The 23,239-nt window shown below is 45.5% G+C and overlaps 1 protein-coding gene across 2 annotated transcripts; it reads left to right on the top strand.

Moving 5' to 3' along the window:
• The first annotated feature begins 336 nt into the window (after positions 1–336).
• On the top strand, positions 337–22,009 carry SFPQ (splicing factor proline and glutamine rich). Of its 2 annotated transcripts, XM_069622578.1 has the most exons (11): positions 355–1,798; positions 2,146–2,334; positions 2,446–2,747; positions 2,818–2,913; positions 3,206–3,402; positions 3,593–3,677; positions 6,538–6,649; positions 8,265–8,301; positions 8,462–8,577; positions 20,975–21,025; positions 21,939–22,009. In XM_069622578.1, exons 1-10 carry the CDS (start codon positions 488–490, stop codon positions 20,996–20,998), a joined length of 2,469 nt encoding a protein of 822 aa, XP_069478679.1. In that variant the 5' UTR covers positions 355–487; the 3' UTR covers positions 20,999–21,025; positions 21,939–22,009. The 2 variants fall into 2 exon arrangements, with proteins under 2 accessions (XP_069478678.1, XP_069478679.1); XM_069622577.1 differs by lacking the exons at positions 20,975–21,025; positions 21,939–22,009 and adding an exon at positions 16,427–17,278 and having other exon boundaries at positions 337–1,798.
• The last annotated feature ends 1,230 nt before the right edge of the window (positions 22,010–23,239 follow it).

The following is a 23,239-nucleotide window of genomic DNA, read 5'->3' as shown; positions in this document are numbered from 1 at the left end:
TGTTTTGTTTGCTAGGGAGTGCATAGCAAGCTAGAAAGCAAAGCCGCCAGGGAGATGAACATCCGGGCATTTGCAGACAGAACCCAATACACAGCTGACTGGCCTGTAACATCGACATACGGGACATCTGGCAACAAAGCCTCGCCCGGATCTCCCATTGCGTGAAACCGCTACCAATGGTTAATGCTGGGGCATAAGAGTGACGGACGGTGCAGTCGGCCAATCGGACCGCGCGTAGGCGCTTAGTGACAGGGGCTAGAGAGACAACGTTATTGGGCAAGCTCGGCGTCCGTTGTTGCCTACGTGACCGTTAGGCGGAGCGACGTAAGGTATTTAAGAAGGGAACAAAGCCGACGACAAGCTCTCTAGTTCGCCATTTTGGAAGCTGCTGAGGAGGCGCGCGTCCAAGGTTACCTCAGCGAACAGCACTACGCACCGGGCTTATCCAGGGAGCGGATACTCGCAGGACCGACCCACCGAGCGCGACATGGCTCACAACCAGTTCCGAGGCCGCGGCGTGATGATGGGAGGCGGCTTCCCTCGGGGAGGCCGAGGCGGCTCGATGCCGCGCGGCGGCGGAGGCATGTTTAATAACCCCATCCAGAACTTCCGCAGCCCTTACATGGGTCAGAGCCCGAACCGCGGCTACCAGGGCTCACAAGGTGCCACCAAGCCGGCACCTACACCGCCCAAGCCCGCGCCCACTCCGCCCAAGCCGGCTGCGTCCCCGGCTAAACCCGCGGCAGCAGCGTCCACCACACCGGCAAAAACGACCGCAACGGCGACCTCTGCAGCGACCACGCCGACCAACAGCACGGCCAAGCCGGCCGCCAGCCCCGCAGCAGCTTCGGCGCAGAAACCCGCAGCCGCCACTACACCGGCTGAGAAGAAGCCCGGAACGACCCCATCTCCCGCACAAACTCCAGCGAAGCCCGGGCAGACTGCAGCCGCCAAGCCTGCAACAACACCCACGTCCACGGCCTCCAAGCCGGCCCAGTCACCTGCTACGCAGACGAAGGCCGCAGCCACCCCGGCCAAACCGGCGCAATCCCCGGCCTCCACCCCTGCCAAGCCTGGCCAGACTCCTACTTCCCAGGCTGCCAAACCGGCACAGTCTCCGGCCGCACAGGGTGGCGCCAAACCAGCACAGTCTCCGGCCACGCAGGGAGGCGCCAAACCGGCACAGTCTCCGGCCACGCAGGGAGGCGCAAAACCGGCACAGTCTCCGGCTGCGCCGCAGAAACCCGCGCAAACGCCACCGCCCGCCCAGCAAGGACGACCAGGGCAGCAGCAGCAGAACCAACAGAAGCCGGGCCAGAACCAAAACCAGCAGCAAAAGCAGGGCCCGCCGGCCCAGAACCAAAACAAACCGAACCAGGGCCAGCAGCAGCAGAACCAGAGACCGGGCCAGAACCAAGGGCAGCAGCAACAGAAGGCCGGCATGAACCAGGGGCAGAACCAACAGCAGCAAAACCAGGGCTCAAACCAGCAGCGGCCCGGGCCCAACCAGGGCCAGAACCAAGGCCAGAACCAGCGTGGTGGTGGCGGCGGCGGCATGCAGCAACAGCAGCAAGGCCGACCCCGGCCCAGTAACCCCCAGAACCAGGCCGGACAGAAGAGGCCCTACAGCCGCTTCCAGGACCACCCGCCGACCGAGCTGCAGCAACGGCAGCAGGAGATGTACCGACAGGAGCGCCGCGAGGAACGGCAGCAACAGCAGGTCTTCATGCAGTACGGCGGGGCCGAGGACGAAGAGGAGCCCGAGGAAGAGCCTCAGGAGGAAGAGCCCAAAGAAGGGGTGAGTGCGGCCTAGCCGGGGTTTGGGGGTGGTGGGGTCGTGTTATAACACTTAATACTGACCGATTGAGAATAGAAATTGAGCTCACAAAATGGCGGCCGCTATTACATAAAATGGCGGCCTGGTGGTTGGGCTGCGTGCGGCCGCCATCTTGGGGGGGTGGGGCGGGGCGAGGTGGCGCCCTTGCACGCGCGCTGCAGTCTGACGCGCGCCTAGGCCTCTGGGCGGAGCTGACGCCAACATGGCGGCCGCTCCTTTGTTCACGGGCCGAGAAGCTGCACCGCGACGGCTTTTGCCGTTCATTTCCCCCGTCCCCCTGTTATAAAGTGTACCTTTCTGTTTTTCAGGGTATCGTGGTCGCATTGTCTGCGCTTCGTAGACCGGGAGAGAAGCCTTTTACGCAACGTTGCCGCTTATTTGTTGGTAACCTTCCCGCCGACATCACCGAGGAAGAATTCACGAAGCTGTTTGCGAAATATGGGGAGCCCGGCGAAGTGTTTATTAATAAGAGCAAGGGATTCGGATTTATTAAATTGGTAGGTAGTCACGTGCACATGCTCAAAATGCTTCACTGGCGAATTGTATAATGCTGCTGCAGTTTTAGCTCGACCGTTTCCAGTCATTGACGTGCCGAACTTAATTTTCAGGAGTCCAGGGCTTTATCCGAAATCGCGAAAGCAGAACTCGATGACTTGCCCATGAGAGGCCGACAGCTCCGGGTCCGTTTTGCAACCCACGCAGCAGCGCTGTCGGTCAAAAATCTGTCTCCGTTCGTATCCAACGAGCTCCTAGAAGAGTCATTCAGTCAGTTTGGACCCGTGGAGAGGGCAGTGGTCATTGTGGATGATCGTGGGCGGTCCACTGGCAAGGGCATCGTCGAGTTTGCATCTAAGCCAGCAGCTAGGAAAGCCTTCGATCGGTGCAATGACGGAGTCTTCCTTTTGACATCGTAAGTTTCCTTAAGTGAGGGGTGAACTCAATCTTTTATTATATTATATTAACGCGTTCCTTTATTATAGGACCCCACAACCAGTCATTGTCGAGCCACTGGAACAGTTTGATGAAGATGATGGTTTGCCAGAGAAACTTGCGCAGAAGCATCCATTGTACATGAAGTAAGTAACCCCCGCCGCCATATTAACATCCCAGTTTTATTTAAAAGACTTCTGCCGTGGAAACGCATTTTCTACCTGGGCTAGCGTTTTGACAATTGCCTGGCAAATAGCCGTGGAAAAAAATCTTGTCTCGGGGCGGTGGCGGGCAGGTTAATACATTATTCACCACGTCTCATCAAATCTCAATTTCTAGAAGTGTTCTGTCGTGTGATTACTTTAAATGCTCCCTCGTAACTACGTGATCGTTCTTCTGACTGCCTTCTGAATGTGCCTTGCTATACCTGTTTATTAGGGAAAGGGAGCACCCTCCACGTTTTGCCCAGCATGGTACGTTTGAATACGAATACTCCAAAAGATGGAAGTCTTTGGATGAGATGGAAAAACAGCAGAGAGAGCAAGTTGAGAAAAACTTAAAAGATGCCAAAGAGAAGATGGAGAGCGAGATGGACGATGCCTACCACGAACATCAAGCCAACCTAATGCGTCAAGGTAAAAGCCATTTTTGACTGGGCCTTTTCTCCTTGATTGGTTTTATAAATCTTATGAAACTCTCCGCCATTCATGGGAATCGTTTTCATATACGTTTCCTGATTATTCAATGTTTGCAGTATGTTAGGTATTTGGGTAACCAGTCGATGCCAATGATTGTAATTGTACTATTACCCTTTGCCATCAATAGATTTAATGAGACGCCAGGAAGAATTGCGGCGTATGGAGGAGATTCACAATCAGGAGATGCTAAAACGAAAAGAGCTTCAAATTCGGTAAGTTAACATTCGTGCTGGTGCTGCAACTCCAAAGATTCTAAAGTGAATCGTGGTCCTGACGACTTGCATAGTGTACACCCAATGCATACTCACTTTTTTGCCTGGTAAATGTTCTGTTCTACTTTCAAAGACCCTCAATGCGTGCTATACACTTCTAGGTTCTCAATTTAATTATGAATTTGGTCATAAACTCCATTAATGTCACGGCTGAACCACAGAACGCAAGTCCAGGGATGATGCCAATGCCACCTTTTGTCAGGATCCAAGCATGACCCGTGTCCCTTAAGGAATGATTATTGGTACACAGCCAAGATTCACCCAAACTGTCTACCTGTCGGTAGATTTTGTCCACCAGCAGTGCTTTTTGGATACTGAGGCTTGACCCTCATTACTCCATCCTCTTGGGTTGAGTGTAGGAATGGGTTAGGATTCTTGGTCTGTGTGGACTGGTCAAGTCTTTGCTGTGCTTGGGCCGTAGGTCAAAGGGGTTTGCAGTGGTGGCAGTCTCCCGATCAGAGGGGTCCAAGATCCAATGTACTACACACAATTCTTATCTGTACACTTCTCGCATAGCATTTGTGCCCCCTTATGAAAAAAACCGAATGCAGGCTGTGTACTTTTAGACCTTGTATCCATCCTAGTATCGATTTCTGGATTGCCATTATGCCGTTGACAAACTTGTAGCTGCTCTTAATTCCTCCACCTCATCTGGCTCCACATCTTGGCCACCTTCCCCCGGTAGGGAAAAGCACCAACATCTCGAGTGGAAACCCTGCAGAGAGGGCATCACTGAAATCCTCTTCTGTCCCTTCTCCAGATCTGTGGGCCCCCCACTCTTGACTCTTGCTTACACATCCTCTGCCATTAACAGTTGGCACCAAGTGCGAATGTCGTCTTGGCTGGCTTCTCTTCCTGTTGCTTCGTTACATCGTTAATGTTCACCCAGGCACTATCCTAGTTCAGGGCCCTCCACCCACCCTCCTCTTTGACAGAATCCTGCCTTTTAATTTCCTTTTCCAGCCTCTCCCTTTCCCCACTCCTGATCTGTACCACAACTCAGAAAACCTTCAAAGGGAGAGACCTCCCTCAGTGGTGACTCTTAACACCCGCTCAACACTCTACTGACATTGGCCTTGGAGCCCCCCTCGCTCTTACCGAGCGAGACATGGTTGACTCCCTCCTCCCTGACTGCTTCAAGATCTCCAAGCCTCGACCTTGCTGCACTGGTGGGGATTGTTTTAATCTTACCTGAGTGTTCCTGCTTCCTTCCTACCCACATGGCTCTACTCTTCCTTTAAAAGCCTGGTTTGCAAGTTGGTCATCTCTACAACCTTCACCAGGACATTGCTACCTTTACCGCCTTCCACCTGCCAACACCCTGTTCCCCACTCTGATGGGCCGTTTCTGTTCTTCCACCTCCAACCTCCTTGGCAATTCCAACTGGACTCCACTCTTCACTGGGCTCTGTGCCTTTTTTCCTCCATTCTTCCTTCTGGGCCAATCTAGTTATGAGGGATCCACCTGAAGCCTGTCTCTAAGCTTAACTCCTGCTACACTGAGCTCTTGCGGCCCTTAAACAAAAGTGCGGGCTGGCGAACAGAAGTGGCAAACCTCAGGCTCATCCATTTACAAACTGGCCTGCCGCCTGCTTCAAGGGCAATATAGACCCTGTATCCATACTAAGGGCCCGCCTACAGGCACAAATTTCCAGTGCATCCAACACCACCGCTGAAACCAACCCTTCTGCATTCTCCTCCCTAAGCCTCTGCAATGCACAGACCACACACTCGGGACATCCTGAACCCTCCCAGACCCTCACCCTTCTCCCCGTCACACCTGAAGGAGTTGTCTGCTCCATGAAGGGCTCTTATAAACAGGGTTCCCCTTGCCCATCCAGAACAGTCAGGCTAACATTGGGTTTATAGCCCCCACACGCACCCATTGCCTTTAGAGTAATCTGTTCCACTGGCACCAACTCTGTAAAGCGTTTTGCTAAACAGGGTATCTGGTCGAAGCTTTCCTCAGATTGTTCACTGCTATGGAACCGTCTTTACTTTCCGAAAGCCCCAAGACTTTCCTCCCGTTTCTGTGATTGGTGTTGGGTCCTTATGCATCCTCGAGCCCATGACCACCTACACTTCTGCCAAGCACACACCTGCTTCCCTGGATGTTCTTTTACACCTAACGTGGCTCCAGGCCGTTGGAACAACCGAAGCTTTCAATCTGTGGCCCCATCACTTACCCACTGTCCTCTTGCACTTGGACATTATGAATACTCATATGGCATATGTTTGTCTTTTCTGCCCTCCACTGCTCTTAAATATTGTTTTGTAGCCTCCCCTGTTGAGACACTTGCTGTATAAGCGCCTAACAAGCAAAACAAAAAATGCAAGGAAACAGCTCTAGACTGCTTCTGGATTCTGAACGGCAAATCCGTCAATGCGCTGGTACTTCTGCCATTACCCACTCTTGCAAATGGGCACGTAATTGTATACTAAAAGTAATAAGCCATGATCGAATTTAAAGCCATTACACACTGCATGTGACCTAAGATTATTCCAGCTTAATGGCCCCCAATTGGCACTGCTTAAAAGCAGACAATTGCCACATGCTTTGTACATAGTATTACCTGGCAGTACGAACATCATGCACCGCAAAACAGTCGTATGGAATCTAAAGGGAGCCACGTTTTTTAAAGACAATTAATGGTTACGTTAATGAAAAACCTGTTTGGTCTTGCACTAGCACTTCAAAATTGCGGCTTCCACTTTCGTTTCTTAGCTTTTTGGTTGGCACACTTGTGACAATTGTTAGGAGAAATGCTCAGTATTCAACATGGATTGTTGTAATTTAACAGGCAGGAAGAAGAGCGTCGCAGAAGAGAAGAGATGATCATTCGCCAAAGGGAAATGGAGGAACAGATGAGGCGCCAGCGAGAAGAAGCCTACAGAATGAGTTATATGGATCCAGTAAGCAAATGGTTTTTGGTTATTTGGAAGAGGTTTACGGCAAATATATTCCACAGAGGGGGTTTGAGTGACCACTGATGAACCATAGTAAAGTGTCAACTTGGGACGGAGTTGAAATACACCGTGGTTCAACTAACGGGTGGTGGGCTAAGGACCCTGCCCGAATCCGCCCCACTTTCACTAATGACAAATAACTTTTGTTAGCCAGCCAGCCTAGCACCTTTTCCATGGGAGATGTAGATCACTACTCCATGCTGGTGCAATCGGTGCTCGGTGGAGGCTTGGCTTTGGAATCTTAACACTTTCAACCTAGAATCAGTGCTGCAGTCAGCGCGCATGTATACACGTGTTTAAGGGTAATAATAATAATTTGGCACTTATATAGCGCTACGAACCCTCAGGTATCTGCGCTACGAACCCTCAGGTATCTGAGCGCTTCTTATTACCCACGGTGCGTGGTGCTCATTTATCGGCCTCGGAAGGATGAAAGGCTGAGTTTGGCCCCGCCGGGATTCGAACCTGCGTTAGCAGGCTCTGCACAGATGTCAAAGCGAGCGTTCTACTTGCTGTGCGGAATCCCCGGTACTCCAATTCCATGCCTTATAATAGAACTAGAATAATGTAGCCCATATATAAATCAGTGGTATAAGAGAAGCGACAATTGCCCAGTTTGTAGTCTATTCTACTGAACTAAGTTAAAATCCAGATGAGGCAATGTTAGTGTGTGAAGCAATTTTAAAACATTAATATATTAATTTATTTACAAATTTACGTAAACACATTGCAAATGAAATGTAATATACAGAACGCAGGAAGTAAACTCACAAAGAAAAAACAAATGTGTATATATAATCAGCATTACATGAAATCATTATTTCCCCCAAATTTTTCAACAGTTTGTTCAATTTGTAAATCATTTCAATTTTAGAAAGATTGTGCATCTCCTCAACCCAAGGAGCTAGCTAGTTTTCCATCCTCGGGAACCACGCGTTTGCCAGTGATTCACCTGAAAAGCCATTTTTTATATGCAGAACAGAGTTCATCCAGTTCGGATTCATCTCCCAATATCAGTCTTAATCTAAATTCAGACCAATAATTTTCACACAATTCTCACATCTCTGACCAAAAACTTGACAGGAACACAACTCCATAACATGCTCCAAGGAGCCAATATTTTGTATACTGCCCCAGCATTCATTCGACAGGCCTTTTTCAAATTCTCTGGGCAACAATACACACGGTTAAACATTTTAATTTGGCGGTATTTCTCCCGAAATCACTCGAAAGTGCTACATTTCTACACATTACGCCAAAATTTCGGATTTTACTTTTATTCGGCGAATGTTATCCATGGCATTAGTCCACGTAGCCACTGTTTCTTTTTGTTGGGATTATCTACATCTCGGTGCTGAACATGGATTGGTTGCAATCATTAAATCAAGGACCCAGGTAGAGTATGTTCTTAAATTCGTTAACTGGCAGTAAAGCAACATATCAGTTTTTAGTGTGGGACTGTTTGCATAAGATACGCAAACGTGGTTGCTATAAATTGTTGGCAAGTTGTAGGCTCGAAGTAAAGAAATTACTGATGTGAACGTGCTTTTTCTCAATTTAGAGAGAAAGGGAGATGAGAATGGCCAGCGGCACAACAGGTAAGCAATACACTGCGTTGAATTAGAAATTTAGCGCTTCATACTCTATATTCGTCTGGATTGGGCGGGGTAAATGGGTGGTTTGGGGATGAGTCGCCATTTTCTTTTCTTAGGGCATGCCTAGATTTTTAATAGGCGTTAAAGTGTAATCTTTGTTTAGACCCATACAGTTCGTCAAGTCAGCAGTATGCCCTGCAGGGCCAAACAGCAGCAAGCTATGAAGACAGCCCAGGAGCCACACCAGCGGTTGGTGCATCTGCCGTAGACCCAGACATGGTAATGTAGTAACACTGTTAAGTCTACTTCTCCCCCCTCCCCCCCCCCCCCCAACCCATGGATGGTCCAGCCAGCTCCCCTATCCCGTAGCTGTTACAAGCTCCTCTCGGCTGTGAATTATTCAACAATGGAGTTCCCACCGTAAACCCAATTTAATATATAACCAATTTAGCGCCTAGCGCCCAGATACCCACGGGTTTGCTGCGCTCTACAAATGTTAAATCTAATTCCAATGTTGGGAGACAACCTCCTTTGACTTTGGTGTGGTGGACTGACTTCCCATTTACGTAATGCGCGAATACCTTTATATAACCTTCACTCATTTTGTCAATGGCCAAGGCATAAGTCACGAACATTGTGTTCAGTTTTGAGCCCTTAAATAGCCACAGATTAAAGTTGTGTAGTGCAATTTCATTTAAAGGTATCGTGCTGCATGATCCTGTTAGTTGCAGAGGAATAGTAGGGATGAATGGAATCTCCTTGCCAGATTTCGTTTTCCACATAGATTAGATGGTGTGAATAGATGCACACAACCATGATTCAAAACACTAATACTACTGGAAGTAGCTTTCCAGGATTGATGGTTGGTCCCTGAAGAGGAATTGTTCCCATAAGACTTATGGTGCATAATGGTGCCCATGTAGAAGAGGCAAGCACAATAAAACAAACGTGCACAATCGTGCATATCTTCAGTGACTTGTAGATTTCTTAAAAATATTCCATTGTCTGTCGAGCAGTGAACCAAAAAGCCATAAACTACCTCATGCCCAGATTTTCCCCATGATGTATTGCAAAGAGTAACTTGTAATAACGGCAGTGTTATTGGTTAGTTTTAATCGCAGAGGTCTTCCTTTGGATGCCGGTCCTGTTTGACCGGTTATCTACTGCCATGAATGATGAACGCTTCTGGCCCAACTGAATCGAACTAGGATTTGGCCTAGAATGAAATCCCTATGCTGGCATCACGTTTTTTAAGCTATACGAGCAGATTGGTTTGTTAAATGCAGTTATGCATACTCGACCTATGCCTGCTTGTTCAGCAATACCGCCAGTATTTGAGCCTGGAAACAAAACATCATTTATTGCTCTACAAGCGTCATAAGCACACTGAATTGGACCCATCATTTAATTTAGCCTGCTCCACAAACTACAATGCCCACTGGTGGCTAATATTGGGCCATGGGGTGCTCTGGTAATTAACTGGCATGGACGCATGTATCCTCGCAGTCTCTAGTACTTATACTTTCTCCAAATGTTAGGCTACCCACCGAAGCTAGACGGGCCCCGGTAGCATTAACCCAATTGTGGTGCCATGTTAACACATCCTGTTTCTACTTAAAGGTAAAGGGTTTGACGGTGTATGCAGCCGTTCTCCAGATGTGTTGGGCTAAACATCAGCCCCCTCACCTTGACTAAGGTGTCTGGAGCTGATTGGGGGGAGGAGGGTGTCGTCTAAAAAAGAAACCTGGTACGGCCATGGTTGTAATGAGGGCACTTTTATTTGCTCCTTGGTGGACATTTAAATAGCGAAGTTGCATGACTATTAACCTGTTTATGGAGGCTTTTTTTATCCAGGTTTTAACAGCTAGAGCTGTTTAACATGTACTTGGTACTCCTATATCCGACTCATGCAATAATACCAGTGTTTGGGAATGCCACCTGACAGCCAGCTCCAGAAATGCCGACCACTCGAGCCTCCGTGTTTCCAGCCTGCCTCACTTTTTTTCACAGACCAGTGAAGACTAGCATGTGGCGTGGCTGCACTTCAGAACTTGCCTGAAGACTACTTTTTTTGTTGAATAACCCTGCGTCGTGACATACATAACTGCAATGTGACCTGTGAAGCAAAGGTGTGACCTGTGAAGCAATAGTTGGTCCCGTGTTCTGATCAGGGCTGCACAGCTGGGAGGGCAGGTGGGAGATTATACCTCTAATTTTTCCAATACCTAGCTACATTACTTGAAGGTCATTAAAGACGGCAAAGGACTAAACAGGCAGTGCACCTGAAGATGCTGTAATAGCAGCATGAACCTATCGAAGGTGTCGCAGTCTGCACTTAACACTGTACTTTGATATTTATGGCGTTTCTTTCGGAGGCATCACTTGCCTTTGTTCTCAAGGTTTCAGCCAGCCTGTGTAGGGTTCTGCACAACATTTTTAGGTCAGGCTTGGTTTTAGAATGTCTATAATACACAAGGGCGCTGCATACTTATCACTACATTCCCCATCATTTTTGGGTCAGGCTTGATTCATTGAGAATGTCTATAATACACAAGGGCGCTGCATACTTATTACGTTCCACATCATTTTTCGGTTAGGCTTGATTAATTTGAGAATCTCTATATACACAAGGGCGCTGCATACTTTGATCACTAGTGTCCACATTGCATTTGGCAGTTTATGTCGTTTGTGTTTGGAGGGTGGGGGCGCTTAACTGGAAATGCACTGGTCTCAGATTGGAGGTGCGTATTAATTGGGCGTGCGCATGCCTTCTGAAGTTCAGCAAATCTGAATTTTCCTCCTCGCTGCCTCTTGAAGCTTTGTGCAGGCTCTAAGCGTGCTCAAAGGGTGCTTTAGTTGGCTGTGACTATTTGGATAATTGCAGAGTGTGCGCTGTTGAATTATAAGCGTTTGAGTAAGGGCTTAAATCTTGAACTAGGCTATCTAACATTAAAACTCTTACACGAATGTTTTACTGTACAGGCCTCACATCTAGAGGTTTAACCATTGCCAAAGAACATGCTCTTGACCGATGGTGACTTGAGCACGTCTGTAAAACGGTGGTGCATGTCCCCATGAGCCCCTTGGATGTGTGGCACACTGCTGCCACCCATGAAGATACATGTACCTCAAGAGTTGCATTAAATATCAATTTCATTGTACTCGCCAACAAGACAGAATACCGTGTGAAATGTTCCTGTACAAGTAAAAACTACTCGACTATGCGAGTGGTAGATTAGATTTCGCAGTGTCGAATTACTCGCCTCCTTTTCTATACAGCACTTTTAGCCTACAGGCACATTTCGAAGGCCTCTGTTTTCGATGGGATATATTTGAACGTGTTTCTACTGGCAAGGCTTGGACTACAAATCTGGTTACCCTTTGATCCTGCGTTGACACTTAGTCTGCATTGACGAACACGTGTACTTTGATTAATAAACCGTCTGGCTTACTTTTTGTGCTTTGTCCGTTTTTGCTAGCCCGAAGGCATTCATGACGCTTTTAATTTTAAGCTCAATTTGGGATCATCGTAACGTGACTTAAGTGCATGCCTGTTATGTCGGGGGCAATTTTATTTGCAATATCCTGATGCTGCATAACTGCCACAACTCCCTAATCGGCCACCTCTTCCCACCTTTGCAGATTGTACCATTGGCCAGAGAAACATTTTGTCAATTGTACCATGTCCCTAGAATGCTGCAGTGCCTTAAAATAGAACTGAGGGATTAAAGCTACAAACTGGCCTGAGTTTTACTGTTGCTGAAAGTTTGCTTTATTTGACATGGAGGTCATAGGGTTTAGTCCCTGTGGTTGACGCACTTCGCCACAATTATGTGCTGGTGCCGATTGTCTGTTTGACCTGCCAAGACTAGGCCACCCATTGCACCACGTTATTCAGGGCATCCCTTTTTAGGAAGCAAGTTTCCACTTTCCTGCACCAGCCACCTCAAGACCATGCGGACTATTGTGGCAGCTTCCACACCCCACATTGTAGTACCATTTTTAGTTCTCAAATGTCTTATCAAATTTCACATTAATCAGTAGAACACGGACAACCTTTTCCTTTTTATAACCGGCCTGGCCTACTCGCCATATAATGTATCATTACCATGAAGTCCTCCCTTCTGAAACTTGGTATGTAGTAATACTGTGCCATTTGTGCCCTCAATGTGCAAACTTTTCATGATGGCGGTGCATGAATGATGCTGGGAAAACTCATTGGATTTCTTAAGTCAACTACAGGATTTTTCAGTGAATTATAATGCGCTTCAAACCATACCTGCCTTCACTTAAGTACTCGTGTTGCATATGGTTTTTGGGGGTCGGGGCTGGTCCATGATAAACGGTCCATAACAAGCTGCTGAGTTTTTGCTGAGATAAGGACTGCCTACCAGGCCCGAAGGGGGCACATTGAGGTCTGACCCTCAATAGTGGAGCCTCCCTTAAGTTGGGCATTGATTGCGTAATAGCTTGTAAATTGTTTTGTGGCGGGGTGCTGTGCAAAATCCCCTGCAACATGACACTTAAATAAACCGCAGATGGCATGTTCGCTTTGTAGCTCAAGGTTGCTTTTTATTACCATGCATGTGGTCTGAAATTAAACGGAAAGCTTTCTGGTCCTGGGTATCTGGTGGCAAAAGTTTCCTAGGCTGGTAATGAGTCTGCACTAGGAGTACCAATTATAATGGTAAGTAGCTTTTCACGCACTTCTAGTATTGCAAACAAATCTAATATGCTGCTCGTATGGTTCTCGTAGGACATTTTTTCGGGATTTAATGATGGCTTTTATTAAACCTGGTAATCTAGAACCATCATGACTGACTTCTGCTGGCTGCATACAAAACGGTTGTCAAGGGTGTACGTAGCCTGCCTTGATTATGCTGGTTTACGAGTCCAAGTTTTTTAACATTTATAGCGGCACACAGAGCCTTGAGGCTCTACGTGCTAACTACATATACAAGCTACATGGTTGCTGGACGAAAATATAGTGGAGTTCAAAATCAAAGATGCTTTGAAGTAAATTGCATTGTGATGAGTCTATAGCAGGGTCCTTATACAACAGTGGGCGAGCGGGGGACACGGGTAAATTGGGGAATGGCTATGAAGTAGGTAGGTAGCCAGGCATATGCCGGAGAAGCTGCACCCAGTGGCCTTTTGGCTACATTGGCGGTGATCTGAGAATCTGTTTTCCCTTATTAGTTTACAACTAATTTTGAGGGCTGCACACCAGCTTTCGTCATTGTTTATAGTATGCTGTACTAGTCGCATGTCACTGGTACTTGAGTGCACTTTCTTCCCTTTTTAAAATACTACCCATTCTGAGGGTGAGTTAACCCCGGAACGTGGAGATTGGTTATGGTATTGCCTTTGTCCCTTGCTAAAACCCAGTATGCAGGCATGAATTCCTACCAACTGAGAAATATAGCATTATGCTAGCCATGTCCTTGTGCTGTATCAGCTGTACATGCACTATGCTACCTAGGAGATACCCATAAAATTAACTGTAAATGAAGGTTTGGCCTTGATATCATATTAGTCTTTGAACAGGTTGGCTTGACGAGAAGCATACTAGAGGCATTCCACAGAAGAGAGCCTGTACGGAAGTATGTAGAGAAGTGAGCCAAATTTGAGGATAAATAGAGCCGGGACAAACGGATGGAACGGCCAGTTGACCATGATTGCGCGACTTAATACCAGTATAAAAAATTACAGCTTCACTTAAAGCAAGTGAAGTTGAGCTTTGAAGAGATCTAGTTGTAATGGCGGTAAGCCATTGGGACAGTGATATTAAGTACAGTGTGGAGGCAAAGAAACGGAGCATATGTTTTAACGGGTACTGCAAGGTCTAAGGCAATTAATAGCTTTGTAGACTAGACTAAAAAACCTGAAACGGGGGTTATGCATGAGAGCCAACCAGCAAGTGTGCACCAGCACCTAGGTGCACTCTTGTTATTGAGGATTGGAGGAAGGCCAAGCGGGTGGAAAGATGAACTTTAGGGTAGTTTGATCACCATGGTGGGGAGTTAATGCAGAGTTACGTTTTGGGTAAGTGGGTCTGGCAGGAAGCTGCCCAATAGAAGCTGGGAAATGGGAATCCAGTTTAAAATGTCAGTATGAGGCAGCAGGTAATGGGTTGTAAAATGGCTGGGATGAAGGAGGGAAATGAGACTGATTTCAGGGTTATCGGCAATGGAGGGAATTGTGAAACCAAAGAACGATATAGTGTGGGTGAAAGGACTGATCTTTGGAATGCAGTGGGTGGTCAGGTTTGGGAGTTCCTAAGGTGCTTCCAGGTAGCAGACACTGGGAGAAAACAGGTTTGTGAAACTCTAGGTCCTGGGCGTGGGAGGTGGGGTAGTATGTAACTGTCAGAAGTCGTAAACCTCTGCAAGAATTAGTATCCGACAAGCACGAGTGCATCAGTTTACTACATAAGCCAGATTGGAGATGCACTTCCAAGTAGTTATCCAGTTATTTAAGGTTTCCATTGAAGACAAGTCCGTGGGTCCACTTATGGGGAGTGTTGGAAACTGGGTTATTGATGGGACTTTCAGAAGGGGCAGCACCGTTCTAGATTTGTTGGACTAGAATGAATTTGTGGGGGGGAGGTTGGCCAGTGGAGAGATGTTCCCACCAGAGTGGGTTGGTTGTAGAGGTAGTTAAGGTCAAGGCAGGTGGCTGTGAAACAAAAGTCCATAGAACGGGCTGGAATTTGAGTGAGGAGTCTCGGAATAGTGAATAAGGGGCGGGGTGACGATGAAGTAATGTCCAGGGAAGCAGATGAACACGCTTCCCAAGAGATCAGGGTGCTGTAGAATGTAGTGGAGCCGCTAGTGTCTAAGAAGTTAAGAGGTTGCCTATGTCGGAAGACCTGTTGCAGAGGGATTGAGTTCCAGAGGCCAACTGAAAACGGAGCAGGGCGGTGAGCAGCATTTGTGCCTTAGGCAAGAGGGTAGATGAGCAGCTGCTGCGCCTTGGTGCTAGTTGAGTATTGCGTTGGGAGTGGGACACTGGCTGAAAGCTACAAAATATGGGAACGACTTTGCTGCCTCCAGTGTTGAGAATTAATTTCAATGTCTCCTGAGAACCCTGGATTATTGCATTATTCAAGCGGGTGCAGAGGGTGCTGTGCCCACCCTACTGGCTCCAAGTGTGGTGCTGCCACATGTGGAATTCAAATAGGGCTACTTTGGTTAGTAGCAAGTTAATTTTAAAAGGCCCTAGCTTATGTACCAGTTTTGTAACTAAGCAGTCGGCAGAATAAGTCATTTGGTTTTGAGATTACTGTTAATTGGCAGCTATATACATACTTCTGTTGCATGTGACGATGGATACTGCATTTGGGTGGTGACGTGGGCTTTTCATTGCATTGGCAACAGTGAGTATGTGGCCCCTTTATTTCTGCCTCGTCTGCAAGGTCGTTCAGATGTCCACACCGATTCATCATCTTTGCTGAAGTGCAAACTGCAAGCTCCCACGCAGTGTATGCTGCAAGGCGGCCTTGCTTGGCACGTAGCATGAACAGAATGGGATTGAGATTTGTCTATGTTCTGTGCTAAGGGGAGGGGAGAGGGGATTGTTACCACACACGTGGATGCCACCCTACAGGCATGGTCAGCCCTTAATAGTATAGTGTAAGTGCAGCACGGGAGTATTGGATTGTACCACCAGCCGTTTTGGATTGTCATGTATACAGTATTTGTGGTGGTTTATTGGGTTCAACCATGTTGCTGTACAGTTGCTTAATCTGGTGTTGGCCTAGAATGGGAATTGGGCACCAGTTGCAATTTGCCAACTAGTATAAAAACATGACATAACCAAATTGGGACGAAGACTGGGTATTAGTACAGTGGTGGATTGTAAATGTGGGTGAGGGTGGGTGGTGTCTGTACTCATGCCAGGGTTGGTATTAGTTGAAACAGGTGTGGATCAATTGGGAACATACCAAGAAAGGCATGTGTAACTAAACTAATTTTCAAATTACCCTTTTTTCCTTTCTATGTTCCTGGTGCCGTGGATCTCGACTCAATGGTGATTGTATCGACGAACTTGACTGCGGATCCTTCTAAAAAATATCTATGCTCACATGGACTTCACCTGCTTATAATCAACTGATTCTGCCCCATAGCGTAATGAGCGGTATGCCCAGGGAAGCTCCAGTGCAGGTCCTGCAAGTGCATCTGCGCCCAGAGGAATGGGGGCTGGGACGCCAAGCGCAGGAACAGCAGCTGCAGGCTATAGCAGGGGGAGAGATGACTATGAAGGCCCAAACAAAAAGCCACGATATTAGACCACTGAACTTCATTCCTTTTTGGGCACATTTTTTTTTTATTTTTAATTCTTGCATTTTAGTAAGAAACATTTTTGTTAAGACAATACACCTACCATTTGCAAAAGGTCTGTCTGGGGAAGTGAAAGTTAATTTATGTAAATGTTCCAAAAATATTGTTTTTTGTTAACTTCCCCATGGCTATCTATTTGAGCCATATCCATTGTCCTTCGAATGACCGCAAATGGGGTATAATTTCCATAATCCACAATGCATACACATTGAGACTGTCTTGTAGCAAGAAAAACCCAATGCAGGACTTGAGGGGGTTGCATTTGTCCCCGTGATGTGCAGGTTTAAATGTTTCAGTAGTTGCCATATGGTGGCACCCTGAACAGTTGCCTACAGGTGCATAGTGGCTCTCAACTTAAAAACCCGATTGGAGCAATTTGCACACTGTATGTTTACTGGGCATAGCTGCTAAACTGTACTCTTTGTTGCGGTTATTTGTAAACTGTGATATAGGTCTCAATTTAAAGCCGTTAGGGCAAAGTGCAGGCAGTTTAATGTCGAACACTTAAAATATTTTTTGGCATTGTACTTGTGAGCGTTTGCGGGCCTTGAATGTGTAAGTTGTCCTTTTAAACGCCATCCCTTTTCTGGGCTGTATTAACTGACTTCTAAATAAAAAAACAAAAACGTGAAATGAAAGACTTGACTGTGTCTTGGGTATGAAGCTGTGCGTGACAGTTGGGGTAAATGTGAGTTGTACTGGTCTATTTTCGATGGCCCTGCCCCACTGCGTTTTGTACACCGGATCGCCAGTAGGTTATCATTCTGGCAAGGATTCTGCCACCCTTGTATACAAATGGAATTGGCTTCGTAAAATCAGGGCGCTTAGAAGTGTAGTTAATGAGTAATAGTAGATGAGCGACGGGGTGGTGTAGATTAAACTGCTTGGCCCATTGTTCCTTTACTTGGGTTGTCTGAGGTCCCTTTTTTATATAAACTATACGATCCAGCGTATTCTACACCCCAACAGAATCGCTCCATGCTCGAAACTTTCATGCAGCTTTTATACTCCTTGCGGGTCTACATAGCTTCCTTGAGTGAGCATACTAATGTCTACTAAAAAGTTGTGTGGACTTGGCATTAATGCGGTCACTGGTACTTTTTCACATGTTGGTACCAATTATTTGTTACGAGCTTTTTAGCTCGTAGCTTCAGAAGTATGTCCCTAATTTAATTTACCCTGTTCAGGAATATTTGGTGCTAAGGGCTAGGCCTTACAACGGGAACTTAGAGACATTTTCTAAACAAATATTCCCTAGTCTTAAGTCTTCTGGATTTGATGGGGTTGGGGGAATTGTTCTAACTTTGTGCTAGATGGCTAATGTTCCCTTTCTCAGTAGATTCTTTGTAAATGTGACCTAGACATCCTTGTTCACTTGTGGAAGTAAGGTTTTACCGGGTACTGACCTAGTCAGTAATGGTTGGGGGTGGTGGGGGTGAAGAAGTAAAACGCTTAAGAAGATGGGACAGTTTTCAGATTAATTCGGCTCAAATCATTTCAATGGAGCCGAACGAGGCCAAAAATGCCTGGCCTGATAGACAGTGAACATAACATGGGTGAGAAGCCCATTCACTGCAGGCTGCAGTTTCCTAACCAAATTACCCATATTCAATGTAAATGGCTTCTGGACAGTAAACAGATTAACTGATGCACGTTATCTTTTCTAGTTTTAAATGCACAGCTGAAGTGTCAATAAGCCCTTTTTTCCATAAACGCATTACATTATTGGGATTTGTATAGCGATGCACATTGGTTCTGGATCACTGACTGCAGCAAGTTGTGGTGCTGGGTGGGTGGCTGAGCAGTGTGTGCTGTTGGATAATTTGAGGCGGGCCATGCTTGATTTACTGCCTTTGGTATGCATCCGTGATTGCTGGGTTGTTTTGGCCTCCTTAAAGTGGTAGCTGGGGATAATTTTTTGGGTATCTAATTTAGAATTCTGTTCGAGTGGGAAACCTGCAGAAAGAGTCCATTATGGTCGATTGGGTGATGGGCAGCCTTGCATTGTAATGGAATGTTGTGAACTTTTTAACAGTGCCCCGTGGAGGAAACCCCCTTGAAGACATCATTGATTAAAGGCCTGCATGCTGTGATTGGACGCTCATCCGCCAAATTTGGCAAGACGAGCGTCTTTACATTTCTAATATAGGTCTCATACACATGTCCACGATGTATTTTTGACCATAAGTATTTTTGACAACAGATTTAAACATTTGATAAAGCCTTTTCTTTCAGTTTATTTTACACTTTTTGTACTTTAACCCGCATCTTTGCGAGTAATGTTATATTTCACAGCACACATAGCCTGGCACATGTTCTGCTTACCACCACAATACCTAATCATGGACTATCACTTGCACACTACACTGCCTCTGGGAAGTCTCTTGCAATGACCAAACAGTACAGTAACTGACGGTCTAAATTTAAAGCCCATAGATTCATTGTCATTTTAGCCTTCTTTCTGGAATTCTCTAGACTGTAATTCACTTATGAGCAATCTACGTAACTGCTTACCTGTGAGGAGTATAGTACTTCAGGTGGCAAATGGACAGTAGGATCCGGATGTAGTATTCCCGCTTGCTCCAAGATTCTCATTGCTGGCTGAACACAGGTAGGTAAAAATGCAGTATCCTAATAATGGTCACTTGATGATGTAATGTCTTTTGGTATTCTGGCATCACACTTCTGATGAAATTACAGTGCAGCACTCATGTATGACAAATGTATCCCGCATCCTTGCAAATCGTGTGACATCTAGAATTGTACTTGTTGCAGTTGTAGCTATTAAGTATTTTGTTTCCAACTTTATCCTTTAAACATGGGTGGGAATAAAAACGATGCACCGTAAAATCCTTATTGGTGCGCCATGCACCTGTATATAAGGACTCCTGTATTGGTCTGTACTGGCCGAGCCCCCTTTGGCTTGTGCAGCTTTAATTTGTCACTTGAATAAAATATGCAAACACTTGAACACTGGTAAAGTGCTCTGTGAGTAGCGCTTTGTGTTGAAATATTTCTAACGGAACCTGCCGAGCTTGAACAGCTCTCGGGTGGACCCTGTACTGTTTTGAGATTGTGATATAGGATTGTACTGACGTGGGAGGAATGGGATTTTAATACCAGAGACGTGTTTCAGATTTTTTATTGCTTTTGTTGACCAGCCACTTACAACATGGGTGTGCTTTCACAATCCTGTAGCCCAAAATAGTCGTCGTTCGCATTGAACTTTTTTGAAGCTACTTTGTAGCAAATCTGTAGGCCATTTTACTTATTGCCTGCTTCTCTAACCTAATTTTGATTTCAAGTTCCGAGTCATGGGCTTTGGCGGTTGGGTTTGCGATAGGAGCGCAATCTGTAAATTCTAAACATTTAAATGTGTCGAAGGGTTGTAAAGCTTGAAAATTGGGGGGCATGGATCATGATGGGGATGCAGCGATGAAGTGGCAGTGTATTGTTTCCATCTTGAATTGAAATGGGCTAGTCAAAGGATAAGGTGGTGACAGCATTTGTCACCCAAAGCATTCACTGCTTCATAAACCTGGTAAACTTGGTGTGCTAGTCCAGGCAACACTTTAGGTAGGTGGCAGCTGGCTGTCCAATGTCAACTTGCAGTTTGTCATACTGCAAGTATTCTGTGTATATAAATTGGAATAGAAAGCTTTGAGCTTTCTACACCAACGTAGGTCCACGTGTATAATGGATCCTTCATGTTTTTAGGTCCTCGTGAATGTGGATCCTTCATGTTTTTGCACTGATTGTGTTAAAGTGCTTGCATTGGGTTTCATTTTTATTAGTTGAGTTTTATCATATTTTTGATAAAATTCATGTGGTTCAGAAGTGTGGTGCCAGAATCTTTGCCTTGATGTCCAGTACTGGTAGGGAACGTAAATGCATTGTATCCCAACTATTGTTTGCTGGCTTTAACTGCTTTACTACAAGATGAAATTTATTGTGTGGGGGGGTTATGGGGATTTTTACTTAACGCCCACATTCCTTATTGGACCAGTTTTCAAACCTGTTAATAAAACCAATGGGTGGTTCGTAATTGCCTCTGCTATTAAGAGTTCGAGGTTTACCATTTATGTGAATTAGCGTTTGCCTTTGTTAAAGGCATGCAGCTACCGTGCCATATGCAATTTTCCCGATGCACAATCTTAGATGCGTTTTAAAAGAAGCTTAATGGGGTAGGCTATTACTCACTTCCATGACCCTTACACGTAAATGACACCAGTAGCCTTAATTTCATGTTCAGCTTTATCAATTAAGATCTAGGGATTAGTTGTTACTACCTTTTTTTAAGTCGCCAATTAATAACTTGCACTGTTGTCCTTTAGGGAAGGCTACTGGGTGTTTGCTGAATAAGACCGATATCGTTCACGTGTCAGGTAAGCTTTTACTGTACGCTGGTTATTTTCAATGGTTACTTGCTGTCTTTATAGGTCATTGTTAACCCTGTGTAACTCAGCAGGGACACTGGGTGGGTGCAAGGCAAGAGTAGAGCTGATTTCACAAAGGGATGTAACCTTGTCGGGTCCTTTCTATTAGACTCGAGCGACACATGCCAACACCAATTGAAGAATTATGTAACTTTAATGTGGCTTTAAAATTCCTTTTTCTAGAATGCTCTACTTATACGAGATTTTGTTAAACGGTAATCCATTGCAGAGCTGCTTAATTTTTATGGATTTCTTTCAGTATATTATGCCTATAAACTGCCGAGTTTAATCTGCTCGTTTCCCCAGTCTTCCTCTTTAATAAAGCAGATGTATTTCTAAGTTGAGTATTGCTTTGAGTAATACATGGCCCTGTGAGCTTTTAATGTAAAAACCCAGTTTGTAGAATGCTTGCCCTCGTGCCGTACAGTTACCGGTCTGCCTTCCATTGTAGGATTGTTTTTGAAGTCGCACATTCTTGGTAACTGGGCACCAAGCTCCACGTGAGGGCACAATCGGAATAGTTGGTGCTGCCTGAATTGAGCTGTCAAACTTATTACCCCTTTTGCTAGAGCTGGTGTATATACACTTAAGTTTATTCAAATTACTTTGGTGTGCAAGGTATTTGACACTTGCGTATCTGGAAGACCTTTCGTAACCCTTTAATGCACGTTAGTAATGTCGGAATTTCTAGTGTCTTTACCATAGTAGATTATTTGGAGTAGCCTGTCCTTTTATTTAATGCAACCAGGTCATACCGCAGTGGAACAAGCTTGGTTTAATTTTGCTGCAGGATTCTGTGGGGGAAAGGTCGGGTCTCTGCAGCATTTTGATTACTTTATAAGTGACTCTCCTTGTTTTAAAGGGTGCTAATGTTTTGTGAAGAAACTATACCGGTCTGGTCAGCCGTAGCAGCCAATCAAACATGAAAACAAGGTCAGTGTTGGGTTTTACTTTCAATGAAAATAGATCCACAATTTTGTTTGCTTTTGAGCAGAGCCCAGTCGCATAATACATTTCAGTGGCTTGCTTTGTTTGTAGCGGCACATTTTCATAAACGCAGGCAGGGATTGGCATTTTAAAAATCTCGACACTAATGCCGAAGATTTTCGTCATGTTTTTAATTAACAGCCCGCCTTTCAGAGGTTGGAATATTCACATGATTTTGTCAGTTCTGGATGTGCCATCTCTAAAGCTAATTACATTGATGGCTGCATAGTCCTGTAAACAATGAGTATACATTTCCATGTTTATTGCACGTGGCCTAATGCTGTGGTTTTGGAATGCTAATGGTTATAGCATGCACTTAAAACTCGAACCGCGTTCAGTGTTTACGTTGGGCATTAGCCTTGTACCAGATATCAACTGAGCAGTTCACACTAATCCATTTCAATTGCTTTCTCTCAAGCATACTGATAAAATGCATGCATTTCTTGCAGCTTGCTTGTGTTCTTTCAGAAGAACTTTGCTGAATCTGCTGCAATTTCTTTTAAGCGTATGCAACAGGAGTACTGCTATCTGGAAAATTAGCCAGACTTGCTCATATATGCATGATTCCAGATATCTAACGCCTCTACTGTATTTAAACATGGTTGAGAATACTTATTCCTCCCACTGGGATCTGAATGGCTTCACTTTGAAAGTTCTAGGAATTAAGTTAACTGACAGTTTGTTTTAACATACTTTTAGAAAAATCAAGTTACCTTCATCCTTATTCTGGAAAGTAACTCCAAAGGTTCCCTTCAGTCTGCTGCAACATAATCGTCTCAAAGCTGTCGTGCAGACCTGAATCCCATGGCCACTGAGTGGAGGGATTGGGTAATTTTCATTAAAATAGCATTTAACAGATGCACGTTTGTGACTTAGTATATGCAGAACCATTGTGCTTTTAACCGAATGTAAAGGGATCAACTGAAGGTCTCGTCTAGTTTGTGCTGGAGCTTTTAGTAAATTGCAAATGGCTTAAAATGGTGGAAAATTGTATATGCTTTTCTTTAATCTGTTTTACTTTAATTGACAGGAGCAGCTATTTGTGGACTGCCATCGGCCATTCTTGCCAAAGCAGCTGGAGGGACGGTTGTACGTTAAAAAAAATAAAATTTGTATTTTTTTTAATAAAAACGTTTACTTTGCATTATTGACCTGCATAGACACTTCAAAAAAGTT

The sequence above is a fragment of the Ambystoma mexicanum genome, chromosome 11, assembly GCF_040938575.1.
Source record: "Ambystoma mexicanum isolate Mex_15411 chromosome 11, UKY_AmexF1_1, whole genome shotgun sequence".
In the NCBI taxonomy this organism is placed as follows: Eukaryota; Metazoa; Chordata; class Amphibia; order Caudata; family Ambystomatidae; genus Ambystoma; species Ambystoma mexicanum.
This window is presented reverse-complemented; position numbering and strand designations above follow the sequence as displayed.